General features: G+C 43.0%; 1 protein-coding gene across 1 annotated transcript in view; it reads left to right on the forward strand.

The window, feature by feature from the left end:
- The first annotated feature begins 4,913 nt into the window (after positions 1-4,913).
- chrm4a (cholinergic receptor, muscarinic 4a) overlaps positions 4,914-19,152 on the forward strand; it is a 55,118-nt gene continuing 40,879 nt past the window's right edge. The window contains exon 1 of the mRNA XM_061784405.1: positions 4,914-5,255. Coding sequence (XP_061640389.1) covers positions 5,201-5,255 — 55 coding nt within the window. The 5' untranslated portion in view covers positions 4,914-5,200. The remainder of the gene's footprint in view (positions 5,256-19,152) is intronic.

The raw sequence follows: 19,152 nt of genomic DNA on the forward strand, positions 1-19,152 counted from the left end.
AGTTTGCATGTTTTCCCCATGTGTGTTTTGCAGGTACTCCAGCGTCCTCTCACAAAAGTACAGATAGCTGTAGAGACGTATTTTTGCCATGGCCACATTTTGCTGACCAGAGGTGGGTAGTAGTAATGCGATACATTTACTCTGTTACATTTACTTGAGTAACGTTTTAGATCAAATTTACTTGTCGTAGTAATTAATATGCAACAAACTTTCTACACGTACTCCAGTTTGTTTGATAGAAAGGAACGCTCTTGCTCCATTACATTGAGCTTCATTGCGCTTGCTATTTTGACAATATTGACTCGCACCAAGTTTAGAAGAGTTTCATTCATTGCTCAACCAACAACTTGTAGCGAATTTGCAATGAGCTCGTCACTACTGATACATGAACAGGGTGATCACTACACAAACACTAATTTAAGGTACAGCGAAATTAGGCACACACACACACACACACACACCGGAAACACAAAAAAACTAACAGTAACTTCTGACTTCTTGACTTCTCAGACAACAGCCAAATCTCATTTCTTTACTTGTAAAATGTTGACTTTCTGTAAAAACAGACAAATCACAATCGACTTAAAAAAGAATTACAAGGACTATGTCACACTGAAGCTTTTTATTTTTTGTCACAAGCAGCCTCTCAAATTTGGATTGTGCTGACAACATATCTTCTACACCAGCTCCAATGAAGACTTTAGATGGGAAAACAGCGATCACGTGCCACTCAGGGACAGCGACAACCAACTAATTGCACCGTACACGTGCACCTTAATCGGCAACCCTTAGAAACTTTGTTGTAATTTATTTCAGTTGATATTTTATTTGACTGTGATTGCACTTCATTATTTCTCCCTAATGTATTTATGCTTCCTTGGTAGCTCCCAGATGAACAGTGCTAGCAGGCTTCTTTTTAGGGAGTGGTCCCCAACCTTTTTTTGCACCGCAGATCGGTTTCTCGTAAAGCAATATTATGAAGGCCCAGAGGCCTCATGCACAAAGACTTGCGTGGATTTCCTCCTAAAACATGGCGTACACTCAAATCCAGAAAACGTTGTACGCACAAAAATATTCAGATGTATGAAACTTTACGTACTCATGAATCCAAGCAAATTCCGTTCGTACATTCCAATCAATGTGGAAATGAGCACACATGTTGGAGTAGCCGACTGCTCCCTGTCCACGCCCATATTTGAATATGAAAAGCATATTTAAATGAACCCTGCACCTGAGCTGCCGATCTCTGCATGATCAGAAAAAAAGGAAAATGAGCAAGGTAATGAAGAAAAATAATGTTTCTGAATGTGAAGTTGCTCAATGAAGTGGAGGCACGCAAGAAAATCCTCTTTGGCACGAATGGGACAGCGCGTGTGCGGCTGTCAATGCTGTGAACACAGGATAGCGCACACACGCTGAACTAAAAAAGAAGTGGTCAGACATTAAGGTGGATGTGAAGCGGAGGAAAGCTGCCCACCGCCAAAGTGTGGCCAAAAAAAGGCGGAAGAACCGGCGCGGAGGGCCTCACCCCGTTCAAGGAGAGAATCGCTGCAATCATGGGTGACGCTGCTCTCTCAGGGCTGATGGGAGGACATCTGGCTGATTATGATCACCCCACAAGGTTAATACCATGTATTTTTAGAACTCATAACAAACACTCAGCCCTGTGAGATAAAGATTCATGCGTAAATGTTGTATGTGTGGTATTTGTAATAAATCTTTTGAATTCAAATAGAAGTACATCAGCATATCAAAGAGGATATCAAAAACTTGGACTCCTTTTTGATTACTCAATTTATTATTTTAATAAACAGGAGAGAACATGCGCACTGACAAAAAAAAAATCATGGTTTTTTTTGGGGAGAGGAGGGGTAAATTATGTCAATTTTAACACATTTTAGTCCTGTGCAACTGATGTACATGTTCAAATGAAGTAAATTCAAAGGGGTCTTTTTTTTCAGTGCATGTGCTGGAGTCACATAGCGATTGTGAGGAAAATAGGCGGCATAAATGATCGCCTTGATCAATTGATAGGTGTCCTCACAAATATCAGTGGTTCATTAAATACACTGGTTAACAAAGGAATTCTGAGTCCTTGCCTCAATTGCATTGTTGAAATCAAATGTTGCCGGGCACGAATTGTTCATCAGTGCTAATTATTCAAGTGTCTCTGGTGTGCAGATTTATGAGAACAGTTTCCCAGCATCACCTCTAAGTATCGCCAAAGCACCAAAAGCTGCAGAAACGTGCGTACGCCAGCCATGCAGTTGGTGTGAGCCACCGCACAGTTCCACGGTCATGTCACTGGTACATCTGTTTTTGTCCGTACGCACCTTTTTTACATGAGGCCCCAGCATGCAAACAAATAAAAGAACAATTATTAAAAACACAACTCACCATTACTCGAAATGGAGTCGTCACAATCCCGTTCCTCAGTTCTCATCAACGAGCCCGTACCATCTTGGGGTAATGGAAGACAATGACTCCTGAAGTAGTTACTTATCGTCGTCAAAGTATTCAGTGCTTTTTTGGGGGGCAGTTACGACCCTGTCGCCACATATTATTCAGAGAGGAATTGGTGCATGAGAATCACCTGTAGCGATAAACCCATATTTTAAATCGGACTGGAAATATTGCTTTGTTTTTTTGGAAGTTGTAGGCTTTTCTTCTGTCTCAGCATTTGGCCTTTTCCCATTTCTGTATGCGAAGCACCTCTCCAAAGACATTTGTTTTTTCTCATTTGGGCTAGCTTGGGAGTGGTTTGATGTGTACAGGGCACAGGCGGATAATCTTTCAGAGACATCCAACAATTGGGCCTTTGCTGACCTTGAATTTAAGAGGAGAAAAATGCTCAATTTAATGGCTAGTCTGCTAGCTAACGTACATTTCACTGTCAAAGACCACGTCTTTGCCATTAATCTGAGCAACAAAAGAGTCAATGAATTATCCAGTCCCTCGCTGAACATGTTAACTATGTCTGAATTTTCACCACATATGATCGCAGCCAATCGCAGGTATGAAAGTACAGTTCAGTTGTATTTAACTTTTCAGTACATTTGCATTTAATCTTTAACAACAGTTTATTTTTAAACATTTAGGTTTATTTGTTTTACTTAACTTGAATTTGCAATACATTTAATTGAATCTTTTCCCCCATTTTGCTATATTTAAGCACAGTGTAGTATGCAGTTTTCCAACTGCTAGCAAGATTTGAATGGAGCGTCACTTCATTCCTGCTCCGTGTTCCCAAAAACATGAAATGTTACTGGTTTGATTTTGTATTTTTGGAAATGCACAATCAAATAAAAATACGAGAGGTGGTCAACTTACCTGATGACCCGGTGAGAACGGTTAAGTTGACGGTGGTTTTCCAAGCCCAGTGATGCAGCTGTCTGTGTAAGGCAACACTGTTAACATACAGTACGTTTACCCTTGATTTGTCTCGAGAGCTGTCCAATTCTTTCGATTAACTTTTTTTTTTTTTAACCAAAGTTCAATAATCCACCCAATAAAACTCAGCGCCAGGCTGTAGTGTGAGACTGTGTGGCAGACTGAGTATGTGCGTGCGTGCACTAGAAAATGATTAACACTATTCGGTATTGCTTTCTGCCACAACAGTCTCTAATAGGGTGTTCTTGTTGTGGCGGGTTACATTTGAAAGACTCTGTAAAGTCATTTTTGTGATTTGTTTCTAATAATGTGTTTAAAGATAAGCACTGAAAATATGTGCAGTGACTGAGAAAACCTCTGTACTGAATTGTTGAGATGTAGCAATAAAGTCTTTGCCCCTCAGTTGTCTAGATTTTTTTGGACCGGGGCTAAAAACTAGCCCAATGATGCATGTGGACTTTCTGGGTCAGTAGCTTTATTAGAGAAGCTCAGACTTCCCTCTCCCCAGCCACTTCAACCAGCTCTTCTCGGGGGCTGGGAGAATCCGACTTACTGCCGGCAAAGCGAACCAAACTCTGACACCGGTCGTGCAAGGACCAAACAGCCCGTAATTGCAAATTACTTAGCAATAAAACCACACGGAGCGAGTGGATGACGAATTGGACGGTTCCACTGCGAACTGGCCGGCCGCTAGTCGTTAGCCCGTATATCCACCCAACAGAGACACTTATGGGAAAGTTGACTATTTCTTATGTTCGCTAGCGCAGGAGCTAAGGGCGGGGTCGTGTAATAGATCAGTTCCTCGTTCCATGTTGTTGTTGTGTGTGTCCCCACATAAAAGAGCCGCATAAAGGAACGTTAACTGTTTATGAAGCGGCACACCTTTTTCAACCTGCAGCTGACTACAGACATGTAAGCACATACTGTATGGACGAACGTATTTGATTGACAGGTGAAGGTCGAGCAGGTCATGTTTCCAGCAAATCCATCCTACAGCTGGAACGTGCGCTCTATTTGTCATGATTTTGGAGCCTTATTTTATGTACTTGGTGATTTATTTATTGTTTTATTCATTCAAAATTGGCAAGCTTGCTAAATATACTTTTCTCTGTGGTGTGTCAAATTTACTGTAAGATACTGTTTGTCACTTTCCAGGGTCTTTAAAATAATTCTTAAAATGTAATTGTAGGTATAAGATGGGGCCAGAGAGGGATTTAATATTCTACTAACTGGTCATACAGTTTTAACATATGACAACGTCTGTGTGTATTTTTAAATTGCAAACTCTACCTTTAATGTTGAGACAGTTACAGTGACCTCCAACTATATATTTTTAGGAATAAAACCCATCTCGTTGTGATGAACATTGATCGCATATTTCAGGTGATGAAAAGTTTGAGCCGCACTGCATGAAACTCTCGAGGTTTGGTGAAGGTGGCACGTCGGTGACGTCACACGCCCATCTCTCTCCTTGCGCGCGCGTCGCTCCGCTCCTACTCAGTCCATTCAGTGAGGAACCCCACCACACATGCTCCGTGTCATTATTTTCAATTTTCAAAAATATTTATTTTGCTTAGTGTATTATCAATTCGGCGCACTCGGTTATTGTGTCGTCGGTGTCACGCAAACGAAGATGAATCATGACAGGTGCGCGCGCTCAATCGGGTCAACTGTCTGTGGAGACTAAGAGGGACGCGCACAATTAAGGTTGGCTCATTCATTTGACTGGGGAAAAGAAGGGGGGGGGGGGGAACAACCTTTGTGAAAAGGAGGAGGAAGAGCGCCGTGGAAATATCGCTGGACATGCGACATGAGTAACATCAGTGATGGAGTTGGAGGGCTTCTGCCCCTCTTGAACTTCAATGGTGAGTCCGAAACATTCCACATTCTGCCCTTGAACTCTTCAGTCTGCTGCATTGACGACAGTTGGTCCAATTCTTATTGTTGTTGCGCGCCTGGCATTTCACACTCCATCCTGCGTATGCTTGGAGCCACAACATCAGTGACCACTTGCGCAATATAATGATATCCAATACGAGAGATGCGCCAAATATCCTGCCTTTTCTAAGATCATTTTACATATTGCTGTCATTGCGATACAGTGCGGTTGTATACAACTACAACAAATAAACAACGTTGTTGTTCAACAGACAAAAAATAAATAAATCATACTCTGTATGTGCATCAGATAGATAGATAGATAGGTCCAGAGTTTAGGTAATGTGATATTTATCATTTACATCATTTTCATTGCGGTTCAAATTCTGGACTGTGTGATGGTGTGGATGTTAATGTTATTTAACTCCACTAATGCTTGCTCAGTGGATTTGTGATGCTGGTCTTTTTCATTGCCTAAATGGAAGAGTAATAATTCTACACCAGTAATTCCCAGCCAGCGTATTGTGAGAGATCATCTGACGTGCCAATTTCATCATCCTAAATCACTTAATTGGTACCAAAAAAAATATATGATTTACTACAGATAAGGTGTGTTTGTGCATCTATCTATGCCAGCAACATATAGTGACAGGCAGAACAATTATTTGCTTTTCCACTACATGGAGGAAGGTATATTTAGCCTGTGTATCCATAATTATTTAAAGGGGAGCTTTGAATCTTTGATTAAAATTATTATTATTTTTTTTTTAAGAAACCACCGCACCCGAGGAAGCTCAACCTATCAGAGACAGAAAGCGTGACCAACGAATTGTCAATCATTTGCTGTACACTGTCGGTCACACTCCAGTCATCGGGATATACCCGCAGACTTGTGCTCGCCTGTTAGCTTGGGCTTCAGGAGCTTGGATGACTATTTTGGAATGTACATGATGGAAAAAATGCCCACATATGCCCTCTTTTTGATTTGTTTTCTTCAATTGATTGTACATTGCAAAAAATAAAACTTCCGATACGAAATGATAAATGGTGTGACAGTAACACTCACGCTTAGATTTAAGCCATGCTATCAACATGAGCATCTAATGTTGGCTTGTTTACTGTGCTAATACTTGGCTTGCATTACTAGCGCTGCTATTTTGTTGAAGCTGGGCAGCACTCTCTGTGACTATTACAACCACGCACTTTCATAATTGCATGCCATTATGAATGGCCACGTTGGAGAATCTCGCTCGTGCACATCAGTGAGGGGCGCCTCGCTGGTCAGAGACTCGGGTGGGCTCAGAGGAAGGATTCGTCAAGTGAAGCTACAAACTGCAACTCCCCCTTAAACACAGTAAACCCCCGCTATTCGTAAGGGATAGGGACTGAGAAATGCCACGAACAGGGAAAATCTGCAAGTAATTGACGAAAGATGCTCCAAGATGGGGGCAAAGCACTTATTTCCACTAGACAAGGCTATGGCATGACTAAGTGAAGCTCTTCCCTGCAATCTTTGGCCAGAAGATGATGTGGGGGTTCACTGTACTTTTTGTGATCATTTGTTTTGTGGTGTGTACACATACAGTAGATTAATTGAAACCAAAAACATGACACGCCTCTCCAGCTCCAAAGGTTTGTGCCTCCAATCAGATACAATCACATGAGCTCACAGTGCTACCAATCTTCTTCTTATTCTTATTATTTTAAGCTAATTTAAACAAGCATAAGCCTGAAGATATATTTCTTCAGTAAGCCTCCTCCATCTGCTTGTCATGTTTCTGGTGACAGTCATCTGACCCGAGTGAGCAAAACTGTGGTTACCGCAGATGCTCGTTCTGTTCAAGTGCAGAGGAAGAGAGAGGAGAATCACGGCTTGTTCAACTAATAACCCTGAAATTGGAGACCCTCCAAGCTCATTTATGTCAGCAGTACTGGAGCATTTTGGCTACACGGTTGAGAACAGATGGAAATCGCATAGTTGACAAAACTCAAACTGTTTGCCTTAAGTGCTTCAGAAAATTTCCCCAGATGACGTCGAACATGTTAATGCACCTTTGACGACATCATTTCCGAATGAATTGAATTGGGCACAAAAGAATACACAGGCATCGTCGATAAACATTTTTATAGTAATAAATTAAAATGATACAGCTTATAATATTGTAAATTTGTATCGTAAATATAATATTACGATAAATATAAGACATATTTATAAAAAATATAGAATTTTATCACAAATAGATTTATGATATGAATTTATGTAGAATCAAATTGCGTATCGCAGCATTGGCCAAAAATTGGAATAAGAATCAAATCTTAACATTGATGAATGGTTTCAGCGCTATTGGTGTGCCATGAGATTTTTCTAATGTCAAATTGTGCCTTTGGAAACATTGAGTCTAGGCCAGTGTTTCTCGTCAGTGTACCGTGGGAGATCATTCATTTTGCTGTGGAAAATTTGTTTATTTCACTTAATCCGTCAAAAAGCATTTTATTTACTACAAATAACATGTTTGATAATCTATCTATACCAGTGACATACAGTGAAAAGCAAACCAAAAAGGCGGCAGAAGGGAAAATAGGTACGTATCCACTTTTTGTGACATATTTGTCTGGTGGTGTGCCTTGCCATTTTTCTTATGTAAAATATGTGCCTTGTCTCAAAAAAGGTCGAGAAACACTGCTAATGCTCTAATGAAAGGGTCGATGCAGAACGGCCTCCATTTTCTTTCTCCTCCTCCCCCAACATGAACTAATGCGCTCCCCTCCTCCTCCTGCCGACAGCCACGTGTACCTAATATTACCCCTTTTGCATCCTTGTTCCTGCTAAGAATACTTCCCAGTGGTGAGATTAGTAAGAGGGGTCCTGCCTGTTCGCATTGATCCCCCACACCTTTGGGTCAATGCTGGCCTGTGTCATTTGTATTGTTGGAAGGTAGGAAGGGGCAGCACGGTGGGCCAAGCGGTTCGCACGTCTGCCTCACAGTTCTGGGTTTAAGGGTTCGAATCTGGCCTTTCTATGTGGAGTTTTCATGTTCACCCTTTGCTTGTGTGGGTTTTCTCCTGGTACTCCAGCTTCCTCTCACATTCCAAAACAAGCGTGTTAGGTTCATTGATGACTCTAAATTGTCCATGGGCGTGCATACGAGTGCGAGGGGTTGTTTGTCATATCCTGTATGTGCCCTGTGATCTGCTGGCAGCCGGTTCAGGATGAAACCTGCCTCTCGCACAAAGTCAGCTGAGATAGGCTCCAGCGAACCCACTACCCTAATGAGGATAAGCGGTATAGAAAATGGATGGATGGATGGTTCGATGGCATGGGAATGATGACTACTGTACACTTATTTCTGTCCTGGTTATTTGGTAAATCATTTGGTCTGACATTTGTTACACCAAGGTTATGTTGTGTAGAGGGACGTAGCAACTGTGGGCGTTTTGCAACACCCACACTTTGCTTGCTGTTATTCACTTTTAGTCATCAACCCCCACCAAACAATCACTCAAACACGGGCGCACTCGCACGCACGCACACACACACACACACACACTTACAGCTTGCTTCGTCTCTTGAAGCTTTGGTAGCACAATGAGTTTGATACTTGATGGCAACCTGTAGAGGGCGTAATTAATATAGGCGCTGGAAGAGAATTAAAAAAAAAAGAAAAACACAGTGATACTTTCTACTTATGAGTTTAATTCATTCCGTGGCCAAGCCTGTGACTCAATTTACTCATATATCCAATCAACTTTTCCGATTGAAATTAATAGAAATGACAATCTGTTCACTGTATTATCCATCCATTTTCTGAGCCGCTTCTCCTCACTAGGGTCACGGGCTGCTGGAGCCTATCCCAGCTATGTTCGGGCGTGAGGCGGGGTACACCCTGAAGTGGTCGCCAGCCTATCGCAGGGCACATACAGACAGACAACCATTCGCACTCACATCCACACCTACGGGCCATTTAGAGTCATCAATCAACCCACCACGCATGGTTTTGGGTTGTGGGAGGAAACCGGAGTGGCTGGAGAAAACCCACTCAGGCACGGGGAGAACATGCAAACTCCACACAGGCGGGGCCGGGATTTGAACCCGCATCCTCAGAACTGTGAGGCAGACGTGCTAACCAGTCGCCCACCATGCCGCCGTCACCGTATTATGAAATACAATAATAAAGCAAAACAATGTAAAGGTTGTATAAAGTGTAACTAGCCATGTAATGTGGTGGCACATCAGGGCATTGACACACACACATCCATCCATTTCCTGTACCGCTTCTCCTCACTATGGTCGAGGGCTTGCTTGAGCCTATCCCAGCTATCATCGGGCAAGAGGCGGGGTTCACCCTGAACTGGTCGCCAGCCAATCGCAGACACACACACACAGTAGCATTTTGTGTTGTGTTGGTGTGCCTTAAAGGGGGTGTGTCCTAGTGAGTGATGTCAGAAGGGGGTTCAGTGTGAGGGTCTTCTCCATGCTACTTTCGAGTGTCATTTTTTAATTTGCTTAATTGGATTTTATTGAACTATTCACTAAGTGGCTGAAAGTGCGTCGGCCAATGTCGCTGTCCTCCCCCGCGTCATTCGAGCGGCGATCTAACTGAAGCTTGCTCGTAAGAAAACCTTGACCAAGCGACGGCTTGTAAGCTGTAAGATTCACTTGCAGTTTCAATGTGGAAGAGTGATCATCTCCCGCTCTGGAGGGAACGCCACTCTTAAAGATCTCCTGTCATTTGCAAGTGCCCAGTTGAAATTTGTTGCACCCACATTTCAGCCTTCTGTACTGACCTGTCTGCATGGGTTGCTGTGGAAGTGACAGTCAGTGCATATGCTGGCATACATCCATAAAAGTATAACCATGAAAAAAAAAATACAAAATACAGTGAATCCTTGCCAAGTCAGTTTGCTATTCACCCATTCCCGTTTTTTGGGCTCTCGCTCTAATGCCACAAGATGGCGCCAAAGGCTTGGCTAATACGAAATATGTAGATTGGTGTCAAGGAAGTATGTTGAAGTGATCTCTTAACTGAGGGACAAAAATCTTTGTATTTTGAGTATGAGTTCAGTTGAGCCTGGGTTGTAAATGGAAGCAACACTCCCTGAATGTGGTGGAGGTGTTTGTGTGTCCCATTGATCCGAGGAGTTAAGTTGTCTGGGGCTTTATGCCGCTTTAATGGCATACAAGTCCTAGGGACTGCACAAAGCATGGCTCTGAACACCCTATGATGAGAACTAATTTTAGATCATCACTTGCCCAGAAGCGGGTCACCGGCGCCCCCTTCTGGAGGTGCGGCAAGATGGCGATCACCTGGTGGCTGGGCTTGCACGCATGGGGCGCAGCCAGGCACGGCCCAAAGAGCCAAGACCCAAACATTGTGAGGGTCTGCTGGGAATGTATGGCAGAGTCCACTGACAGAAGGAGTTTCAACTCCCACCTGCGGCAGGACTTTGACCACGTCCCGGGCGAGGCGGGGGTCATTGAGTCCGAGTGGGCCTCCATTGTTGAGGTGGTCAACCAAAGCTGTGGACGTAAGGTAGTCAGTGTCTGTCGTGGTGGTAATTCCCGAACCCGTTTGTGGACACCAGTGGCGAGGGAATCTGTCAAGCAGAAGGAGTCCTGTTGGGCTTTGGTGGTCGTTGAGGCAAAAACTCGGGCGTGGGAGGAGTTCGGTGAGGCCACAGAGAACGACTTTGAGGGAATTGTGGCCCACCATCTGGCGTCTCGGTGGGGAGGCAGTGCACCGTCAACAGTGTATATAGTGTTGACCTCTCAACTCGGGAGGTTGTGAGTCGGTGGGCCGAATACTCCGAAGACTTCCTCAGTTCCACGGACATGCCTTCCTATGTGGAAGCAGAGTAAAGACAAATCAGTCAGTTTAAAAAAAATAAAATAAATCATCCAAATGAATGACAACAAAAGTGTAAAAATCATGTATATTTAAAAAAAAAAAAAAAAAAAAAAAACATTACAACATTATCACAACATGAATTTACATATTGTAGCCTGTTAAAAAATAAGGGCTTCTCCAGCCCAGCAACTTTGAGTTCCTGGTAGCAAAAGCTTCCTGTGGCCCATGTGGTTTGTGTTTTCATCCATTTTCTACACCGCTTATCATCACTAGGGTCACGTGTATGCTGGAGCCGATCCCAGCTAGCTGCAGGCGAGAGGCGAGGTACACCCTGAATCGCAGGGCACATATAAACAAACAACCATTCACAATTTGGAGTCTTCAATTAACCTACCATGCATGTTTTTAGGATGTGGGAGGAAACCGGATTACCCGGAGAAAACTCACGCAATCATGGGGCGAACATAAACTCCACACAGGAGTGTGTGGAGTTTTGAACCCGGGTCCTCAGAACTGTGAAGTAGACGTGCTCACTAGTCAGCCACCAATGGAATCAGAAAAAGATTCACACAGAAGTTTTTAAATCGCAAATGTGAAAAGATTCTCAAAACTTTGGAAATTGCAAACGTGGCAAAATTGTTTTGCTCGCAATGACGACATTTTTGCGTTTGTTTTTTTCCCCCACTTACAGTTTGTTTTACGTTTGTTTTTTTCACTGACTTTTGGTGCAAACCTCTCAGATGGGTGGGCTTTATGAGGAATGCATCCTCATTGGCTAATTTGTTTTGAGTGACAGCTAATGCCCCCAGATGTGATTTCCCCCCCGCATCACACTGAGCAGAGCCATTAAGAATACAATATTCAATTTTTGATCACCTTAAGGAAGTGTAAGTATCTATCGTATATGTTGTCAATGCTGTACTAGGAAGAAGTGATGTAACATTATGCTAGCAACATGCTAGAAGTGCACAGCCACAGTTCATCAACAATTTAGCACCTAAATACCGTTAGCTACATTGCTAACGTTAGCTACCATAGTGACTCGTCTGTACTGTTTGCTATATGGCCACATTTCTTTATCATCTTATGATGATTACTAAATAAAATTCAACCCTTACAACCAGTACGTCTTAAAGACAGAATTAACAAAAGGGAAGCACAAATCCTAAATAACTTTTAGGCTTTCCTGCAAGAGCTTGATTATATACAGTACAATATCTACTGTAAAGTTAGCCAGTTTTTCTGTTGACAAAAATAAAATGATTACAGATCAAGACAGTTTTCCTTTCTATAATCTTAGGGTTGATTTCAATATTAAGTTTGTATTCATATCAAATGTTTTCCCCTCTCAAATTATTTTGTTTTGAAGGAAAACAACCGTTAGGGTACATTTACAATGTATGTCTGTGTATTTATTTTTGTAAATGATTACTATTAGAAACAAGAGTAGTATGCCATGGTAAAATGGCAAACAGATAAGAAGGTATTAAAAATGGATAATTCCCAAGCCAACACGGTAGTCTCCTTCAACTTCCGTCTTGGGCTAGCTTTCAATGCAGTCTTCCCCAGTCGGCTTCTTCTACTGTGAGAATTAGCAAACAGTCCACTGTGTCCAAAAAAATTCATAGAGGGCAATTAACACATCAGAATCAGAATCATCTTTATTTGCCAAATATGTCAAACACACACAAGGCATTTGTCTCCGGTAGTTGGAGCCGCTCTAGTACGACAGTCAATTGACAGAGAATACATTTAAAAAATAAAAATAAAAAAAGTCACTCAGCAATAAAAGGTTGCCAGTAATGTGGTAATGCCAGTACAATTTTATTTGATTTTTTTTGACAATTGTGAAAAAGATGCAGAGTCCTCTAGGAATAAGAGCAGTTTGAAATGACTAATAGAACAATAGACCGGTGCAATGACCATTGTGTAAAGGGCGCCAAGACTTCAAGAAATGTATGCAATTTAAAGTGACTGGTAGAGCAATAATCTGGGACAATGTCGATTGTGCAAATGTTGCCGATGCTACTCAGGCACATGAGTGGCCAGATATGCAAATAGTGCAGCGTGGCGAGACTACTACAGTGAGTGCACCAGTAATGTATAATTGGCCCGACAAAGATGTGACAACAGCCTCAAGACAAAATTGTCAGCATGTTACAATGTAATTGTAAGTTAACTGTTTAAGAAGTTAATGGCAAGAGGGAAGAAGCTGTTGGAATGTCTGCATTGCTCGATAGCACTTACCTGAGGGAAGGAGCTGGAAGAGGTGGTGACCAGGATGTGGAGGGTCCAAGAGGATTTTACATGCTAATGTCTTAGTTCTGGCAGCGTGCAAGTCCTCAAGGGTCGGTAGGGGGGTACCGACAATCTTTTCAGCAGTTTTAATTGACCATTGCAGTCAGAGTTTATCCTTTTTTTGTAGCAGCACCAAACCAGACTGTGATGGAAGAACACAGGACTGATTCAATGACCGCTGTGTAGAACTGCCTCAACAGCTCCTGTGGCAGGCCATGCTTCCTTAGAAGCCACAGGAAGTACATCCTCTGCTGGGCCTTTTTGAGGACGGAGTTGATGTTGATCGCCCACTTGAGGTCCTGAAAGACTAATTCCCAGGAACTTGAAGGTCTCGACGGTTGACACAGGGCAGTTTCACAGCGTGAGGGGCAGCTGTGGCAAAAGATGCCTCCTGAAGTCCATGATCATCTTGACAGTCTTGAGCGTGTTCAGCTCCAGGTTGTGTTGGCCGCACCACTTCCTGTCGATACGCAGACTTGTCACCGTCTTTGATGAGGCTGATGACTGTGGTGTCTCCTGCAAACTTCAGGAGTTTGACAGTCGGGTGCGTTGAGGTGCAGTCGTTCGTGTAGAAAGAGAAGAGCAGCGGAGAGAGGACACAACCTTGGGGTGCCCCGGTGCGTGTAGATGAGGGGGTGTCCCCCAGCCTCCCCTGCTGTGTCCTGCCCATCAGGAAGCTGTAAATCCACTGGCAGATGGCAAGCGAGACGCTGAGCTGCAGAAGCTTGGAGGAAAGGAGTTCAGGGATGATTGTGTTGAATGCAGAGCTGAAGTCCACGAACAGGATCCTTGCGTAGGTTCCCGTGCCGTCGAGGTATTTTAGGACGAAGGGCAGTCCCATGTTGACTGAATCAGCTGCAGACCTGTTTGCTCGGTAGGCAAACTGCAGGGGGTCCAGCACGTGACCTGTGACGCTCTTGAGCTGGTCCAGCACGAGGCCTTCAAAGGACTTCATGACCACAAATGTCAGGGCGACAGGCCTGTAGTCATTCAGCCCAGGAAGTGAGCTGGAAGTAGATGGTGGGAGAGAGGACAGCTGCAATAAAGATAGAAAAGCGAGAAAGATCGATAAGCATAAAAAAATAGAGAGTCTAGTCATCCTGAAGAGGAAAACCAAGGTACGAGGGATGTTTAATAAGAATACAAAGTAAGTCAAATTAAGAAGGTCCTTCGTTCAGTGAGTGGAATTCAATTCAACTAACCAAAGCTATACAAAGGGAGGTAGACAGTGCACAAGTGCTGTGCAGTGGAGGGTTATTGTGCATCTTCAAGGAGAAAGACAGATATCTCTAATGTTCTGTAAAACATGCCTCCCATCCCTAGTCATCTACTAATCGTTTTCTACTGGTATTGTTCCCACAGCATTCAAAACTGCAGCCATAACCTCAATACTGGGGGGGGTTGGGGGGGGGGACCTGGTTTCAGGTCCAAATGATTTAAATAACCTTCATCCCATGTTTAAAAAAAAAAAAAAAAATCTTGGAAAAGACCATCGCTTCCCAGCTCCACTCCCACCTCACTTCCAATAATTTCTATGAACAATTCCAGTCTGGCTTCCGCCCTCTCCATAGCTCTGAAACAACACTCATCAAGATCACCAACGACCTACTGGGAGCTGCGTCTGCTCACACTGGCATCACCCTCCAGTGGTTCAGTTCTTGCTGTACCTGTCCGGCCGCACCCAGTTTCTTCAAATGAAAAGATTCAAATCCCATCGGTCCCCAGTTTCTTCTGGGGTCCCCCATGGCCCCCTCCTCTTTATCACCTACAGCTTGGCAATATGTTCCATAAATTCAATTTACACTTTCACTGTTGCGTGGATGACACCCAGCTCTACCTCTCCACCAAACCCACCACCACTCTTCCTTCCTTACTGGCTGCTTTTCTAAACTCAAACACTGATTCTCATCCAACTTTCTACAACTCAACAGTGATAAAACCGAAATCCTACTCATAGCTACCAAGACCGTCCCCCCTGTCTTAGGAACGCATTACCTGACCACAGAAACACAGACTTATGAACCCTCTTCAAATCCAAACTCAAGACAACTATTCACTTTAACATTTCCCATGTCATTTTTTTGTTCTTTTGTTTTCATTGATTTGATTTATGCTTGTGTGTCCTAAGAGGGGCATATAAAAAAATATAATTATTATTAAATAAAAACAAATTGTAAGTCTAACCAGAATAGATTGGAAACAAAGCAGAGGGGAGTAGAGTAGCCAAATATTGTACTCAAGTAAGAGTAATTACTTTAGAATAATATGTAAAAAGTTACTTGCGTAAGAAAGTACTCAAAGAAAAAACTACAAGTACTGAGTAACTTTTTTTTTTTTTTTTTTAAATCAGCATGATCAAATACAACTCAGCTCGATTAATTTTTGTATCTTTTGAGATGGCAAGTAAAAATAAACAATTGGAATAAACTTGAAATGTGATGGACTTGGCCTTGACATTTAACTTACTGCCTTCCTGGCCAGGTCACCATTGCAAAAGAGATGATCTGTTTTAACAGGTATTTTACCTGGTTAAACAAAGTTTAAAAAAAAAAAATACAAATAAAGCTGGTCGCACAAGGATGCACTCCCTCTTATTAACTGGCATGTGGCTGTGTTCAGAAGTAACAGATCACATTCAAACTCCTGTTCAATGGGATTCCACACACACCTGCCACCATTTCAGTTTATAAGTGAAAAAACAACAACATGCCTAGGGCCTTATAGAAACATTTGCTTTAGCCACTAAAATGACTGAATGAAGAAGCTGTTGGCTGACCAGACTTGACAAAGTTTGTGTGAGAGAGAGAACAAGGTGTATTTTACAGTTACTTGCGACCATAAAATAGTGCCAATGTTGCTGTATGCACAGCCAAAACATCTGCAACTTACCGCAAGGTGTTTCCTCAAGTTAGAAGTGGGCTGAAATATCCAAGTTTTGGCAGTGACTAAACTACACTGCATGTTAAAGCTGTTTTTCATAGTCTGTAATGTAAACGAGTTGTGCGCAGCTGTCATGGCTCACTTTGATTGGCCCGCGAAGCCCAATAGAATACTGTGTTCGTGGAGATGTGACGTTCCCGTGTTGGTTGGTTGGTGAACTTGAGTCAAATGTCACTGTGCTAATTACGGTGGATTGGAGAGACTTCTGCAGGCGGCCGACTGGTTAGAGCGTCAGCCTCACAGTTCTGAGGACTGGGGTTCAATCCCCGGCCTCGCCTGTGTGGAGTTTGTATGTTCTCCCCGTGCCTGCGTGGGTTTTCTCCAGGCACTCCGGTTTCCTCCCACATACATGCATTAATTGGAGACTCTAAATTGCCCGTAGGTGTGAATGTGAGTGCGAATGGTTGTTTGTTTGTATGTGCCCTGCGATTTGGCTGGCACCCAGTTCAGGGTGTACCCCGCCCCCTGCCAGATGATTGCTGGGATGGGCTCCAGCACACCCGCGACCCTAGTGAGAAGCGGCTCAGAAAATGGATGGAGCGACTGCGGCCGATGTGGAGGTCGAACCCGAAAGTTTAAAAATAGATACAAATTAAAAATAAATAAAATGTGCGCATGCAATTATTAAGTGAAAATAGCGAATGGCATGTAGATTATTGTAACTGATTAAAAGTACCATTTTGTCTTAATTACTCTGACAAGTACAATTTATCCAAAATGTTGAGTAACTGTAGCACGTTCCTACCCACCTCTGGAAACGAGTGCAGGGATAGCCATCGATACTGTATCAATGGACAGTTCACGAATCATCTCAGGAAAACCCACAAATGTGACGGCCGATGTAATAAAGGTGAATGTGAAGGGAGCACGGGTGACTGATTATTAGGGTCTTAAAACCACAAGCAGCAGCGAGAAATTTATTGCTTGTCACTTCCGCTAAAGTTTGATGATGAAAGCCTGCCAACTGAGTAACTCGCCCAACAGTATAGGGCTATGTGCTACTGGATTACACTTTAAGCCCCCCCCATTGATGCTATAAAGTATGTGCGTTTGCAGAGGCAAGCACAAACGTAGGAGATGTGCTGGCGAACATGAATATGTACTGAGGGAGCTAAGAGAAAATAAAACTGGAGGGCAACATACTGTAGCTCTGCTTTCACGGAATATTAGGTCGGTAAGAAAGACCAGGCAATTCAGCTGATTAAAATGTCAGAGGGTGGAACATTTGCTTAAGCTGTCGAGAAAGTAAATGGGCTAACAGAATAAAATAAACACTAACACAGTATAACAAGGCAAGGCCATGTGAGTGAACCTACAAGTTAATAATGAATAATTAAAAATGGGTTAATATTTTATGGTAGAGGTATTAAATTGCTCAGCACAAAGAGAGGAAAACAGAAGATGATAGTTAAAGCAGCAGAAAAATTCTTCGACTACAAGCCAGGGGAGTTACTAATTGAAGAACTCCAAGCGCACAAATTCATGAGTTAGTGGCACATCATGGCATTGGGCTAATGAACCATTTACTGTACATCGGATGGGATAGGCGGCACGGTGGGCCGACTGGTTAGAGCGTCTGCCTCACAGTTCTGAGGAACGGGGTTCAATCCCCAGCCCCGCCTATGTGGAGTTTGCATGTTCTCCCCATGCTTGCGTGGGTTTTCTCCGGGCACTCCGGTTTCCTCCCACACCCCAAAAACATGCATGGTAAGTTAATTGAAGACTGGATTGCCCTTAAGTGTGAATGTGAGTGGTTGTTTGTTTATGTGTGCCTTGCGATTGGCTGGCAACCAGGTGTACCCCGCCTCCTGCCCGAAGATAGCTGGGATAGGCTCCAGCACGCCCGCGACCCTAGTGAGGAGAAGCGGCACAGAAAATGGATGGATGGGATAGGTTTTTAATCTCAATGCAAATAAATACCGTTTTGCTCCGCGACCATGTTTGGAACTCAAAACGCGTCTCAAATCTTTCCCATTGAAATGAATGGAAATGCCATTAATTCATCCCCAGCCTCCCCTAAAAAGCCAAGAAAAAAAGTGTAATGTGATTTTTAATACCGTCAGAGAGGAAATCTCATCGTCTGGCAACCCTAACATTGGTATTAATACATTTGTTGATACAAAATGGGGACATTACCTAAAGCAAAGTTATTCTTGCATGGACTAAAGAAAGCCCATTTAGCACCATCCTGCCAAGTACATTCTTCAGGGAAATGGTCCCATACCTTTTTTTGTCAAGCACCGGTTTACATAAATATTTAGATTGACTTGCATAAAGTAAAACAAAAAGTTAAAACTCACCATTACGCTGAATGCAGTTGTAATTGGTAGGGGCCCTGCGCTTGTCTTCAACGAGTCAGTCCCATCTTGGGGTAATGGAAGACAATGACGCCTGAAGTGTGTTACAGTCGTGTCTGGATTTGAATTCAAAACAACTCCAAATGCAGCAGTTTTGAAGGCTTCATTACCTCATTTGCAAGCCTTTAGACACATACTGGACTACACAGAGCGGGCTTGAGAACATGTAGTGCTCAACTAATGCTTAAAGTAGGACTGCTGATAGTCTCTTAAATGCAGCTTTTGTTTTTCTTGGAAGTTGTAGGCTGTTCTGTCAAACCATTTGGCCTTTCCACATCCCATCTCATTTTAGCTACCTTGTGGGCCTACTTTATAAATTGTAATTGACCGAGATGAGCCGTATGATGTATGCACAGGCCAATGCAGCTGATTTTCAAATACAAAACGGAGTCTAGTGATGAGTAAAATAGTATTTTAAAAGTCTTTCTGTACTAGTCAGGAAC

Source organism: Phyllopteryx taeniolatus, chromosome 1 (genome assembly GCF_024500385.1).
Source record: "Phyllopteryx taeniolatus isolate TA_2022b chromosome 1, UOR_Ptae_1.2, whole genome shotgun sequence".
NCBI classification, from domain to species: Eukaryota; Metazoa; Chordata; class Actinopteri; order Syngnathiformes; family Syngnathidae; genus Phyllopteryx; species Phyllopteryx taeniolatus.